This window comes from Orycteropus afer, unplaced genomic scaffold, assembly GCF_000298275.1.
Source record: "Orycteropus afer afer isolate SDZICR_OR568_19922 unplaced genomic scaffold, OryAfe1.0 scaffold00312, whole genome shotgun sequence".
Classification (NCBI taxonomy): domain Eukaryota; kingdom Metazoa; phylum Chordata; class Mammalia; order Tubulidentata; family Orycteropodidae; genus Orycteropus; species Orycteropus afer.
This window is the reverse complement of record NW_006921899.1, coordinates 2,119,813-2,122,241: the sequence shown is the minus strand read 5'-3', so window position 1 is coordinate 2,122,241 and position 2,429 is coordinate 2,119,813. Positions and strand designations below refer to the sequence as shown.

General features: G+C 48.4%; 1 protein-coding gene across 1 annotated transcript in view; it reads right to left on the bottom strand.

Annotated features, from left to right (window-relative positions):
- The window catches only part of PARN (poly(A)-specific ribonuclease), a 212,210-nt gene that overhangs the window by 207,911 nt on the left and 1,870 nt on the right, over nt 1-2,429 (bottom strand). The window contains exons 3-4 of the mRNA XM_007951810.1: nt 1,522-1,608; nt 225-390 (exon numbers count right to left, since the gene is read on the bottom strand). Coding sequence (XP_007950001.1) covers nt 225-390; nt 1,522-1,608 — 253 coding nt within the window. The remainder of the gene's footprint in view (nt 1-224; nt 391-1,521; nt 1,609-2,429) is intronic.

Below are 2,429 nucleotides of genomic sequence, written 5' to 3'. Positions count from 1 at the left end.
GTCTCCGGCCTAGTGACAAGTACCAAGTCTACCCACGGTGCACGAAACTCTCTAATATGTCCGTGGTTACACAGATTCAGGCATGCCACTACTAAATCCTGCCACCCAAAGCATCACCCCTGTATGTACTGTGTGTGTGGATGAACGTCTGTGTGGATGGTGTGGACACAGACTCAGTCTGCCTCTTTACACAAAGCACGTTTGGTTTCCCTTTAGAAACTTACACCACTTGGTCAATAAACTTCTTCTGATCCTCAGGGACGACCACAGGGCACTTTGAAGTGTTGGGAGACACGTAAGACAGAACTCCTGCACCGTTGGACTGTAAGCGTTTCTCATCATACTGTTCTCGTAACTGTCTTTCTTCCTCCTGATTTAAATATGGAATTCCTAAACACGATTTTAAGAAGAATGTGTTAACAGAAGGAGCGGCTTAAGAATTTCAAATTCTCAAATATTCCCTGAAGTCTTCCTAGAACGAAAACAACAGTTCGGCTTAACTAGTAAAGACTGTGTGCCCTGAGCACTGTGCTCTCAAGACCTACTATACGGGATCAAACGAACTGGGTGACATGGGGAGCTGAGGGGCAGTGAGCTGATGTTAATGGGGAGGAACGACTCAGGAAAGGACGGTGAGACGGTTGCACAGCCTGAAGACTATGACCCGTGTCACAGAATTGTACACGTGGAGATGGATGAATAGGGGTATGTTTCACTGTGTCTGTTCTCAACAACAAAAAACTAAAAATTAAAAGAGAAAAAGAATTTGAAATTCTCAGACTCCAGACTTTCTAGAGCCATGGAGGCTGGAAGAACCCCTCAAACTACTGCCCTGACGTAATCTTTAAACCTTAAACCAAAAACATCCCCTGAAGTCTTCTTAAAACTGAACAACAGTTCAGCCTGACTAGTGAACAATGCCCACCTTGAGCACTGTCCTCATTTACGAGCCGTCTAGATGAAATCTAAGGAGCTCTGCTGGCACAGTGGTTAAAGAGTTTGGCAGCTAACCAGAAAGCTGACAGTTCAAACCCACTAGCCGTTCCGCAGGAAGAAAGATGGGGCAGTCTGCTTCCATAAAGGTCTATAGACCTAGAAACCCTGTGGGGCAGTTCAACCCTGTCCTATAGGGTCACTACGAGTCAGAACCGGCAGTGGACTTTTTATATGGGATCAAAGTGGTAAGAGCAACTTGAGAGATTAGACAGGAACCTCAGGGAGCAGTGAGTCTATGCCAATGGGGAGGAGCAACTCTGAACAGGGAGGGCAGCACTGGGAGGGGAGCATTGGGAGGGGAGAAGGGCTGCGTAATGTCAGGGGGCAGTGAGTCTATGCTGAGGGGGGAGGGGCAACTGCAAACAGGAGGGGAGCACAGGAAGGGGAGAAGGGCTGCGTAACCCAGAGAATGTGATCAGTGCCACAGAACTGCACACGCAGAAACCACTGAACTGATGTGTGCTGTGCTGTGTGTATTCTCAACAGCACCAACTAGCTCTGGAAGTATATCACTCAGAATCTTACCGTTGCGAAAAACCTTGTTGAAGTCAAACCCCTGGCTGGCTAGAAAGTCAATGCTGGAGCTCTGAAACAGTAACAAACAAAACAGATCTTTTTAGTGATGTCAGGGGCAGGTACGGGAACAGAAGCAGGGAAGTTACCAGAGGAAGGTAAACAATGACACTCAGGCAGAGCGCAGCCTGCCACAGTCGGACGACAAGGATGCCAAGGAACCCACTAATTAACCTAAAATATCTGGGCTGTTCTCCTTTACAGCTTGTGAAAGAAATACCCTTTGCTTCATAATGTTTAAGAAAAAGCCACTGTGTGAGCAGACATTGCCCCAACAGGCAGAAGGAAATGCCTGACAGCTGTACAGATGACTGCGTCCACTGCCCTCATGTAGATTCCACTACGACCCACGAGGGCAGAGACATGCCCCACAGGGTTTCCAAGGCTGTAACTTTTACGGGACCAGAATGCCACATCTTTCTCCTGCAGAGTGGCTGGTGGGTTCAAACCACCAACCTTTTGGTTAACAGTCGAGCACTTAACCACTGTGCCACCAAGCTCCTTCCTATACTGACTGTCATGCTGTTAGGTGCCATCAAGTCAGTCCAACCCACAGCGACCCCATGTACAACGAAATGCGACACTGCCCGGCTGTCATGTTGTTAGGTGCTGTCGAGTCAGGTCCAACCCACACTGACCTGGTGCACAATGGAATGAAACACTGCCCAGCTGTCATGTTGTTAGGTGCCATCAAGTCGACTACAACCCAGTGTACAATGGAATGAAACACTGCCCAACTGTCATGCTGTTAGGTGCCATCAAGTCAGTCCAACCCACAGCGACCCGGTGTACAACAGAATGAAACACTGCCCTACTGTCACGTTGTTAGGTGCCGTCGAGTCAACTACGAGCGGTGTACA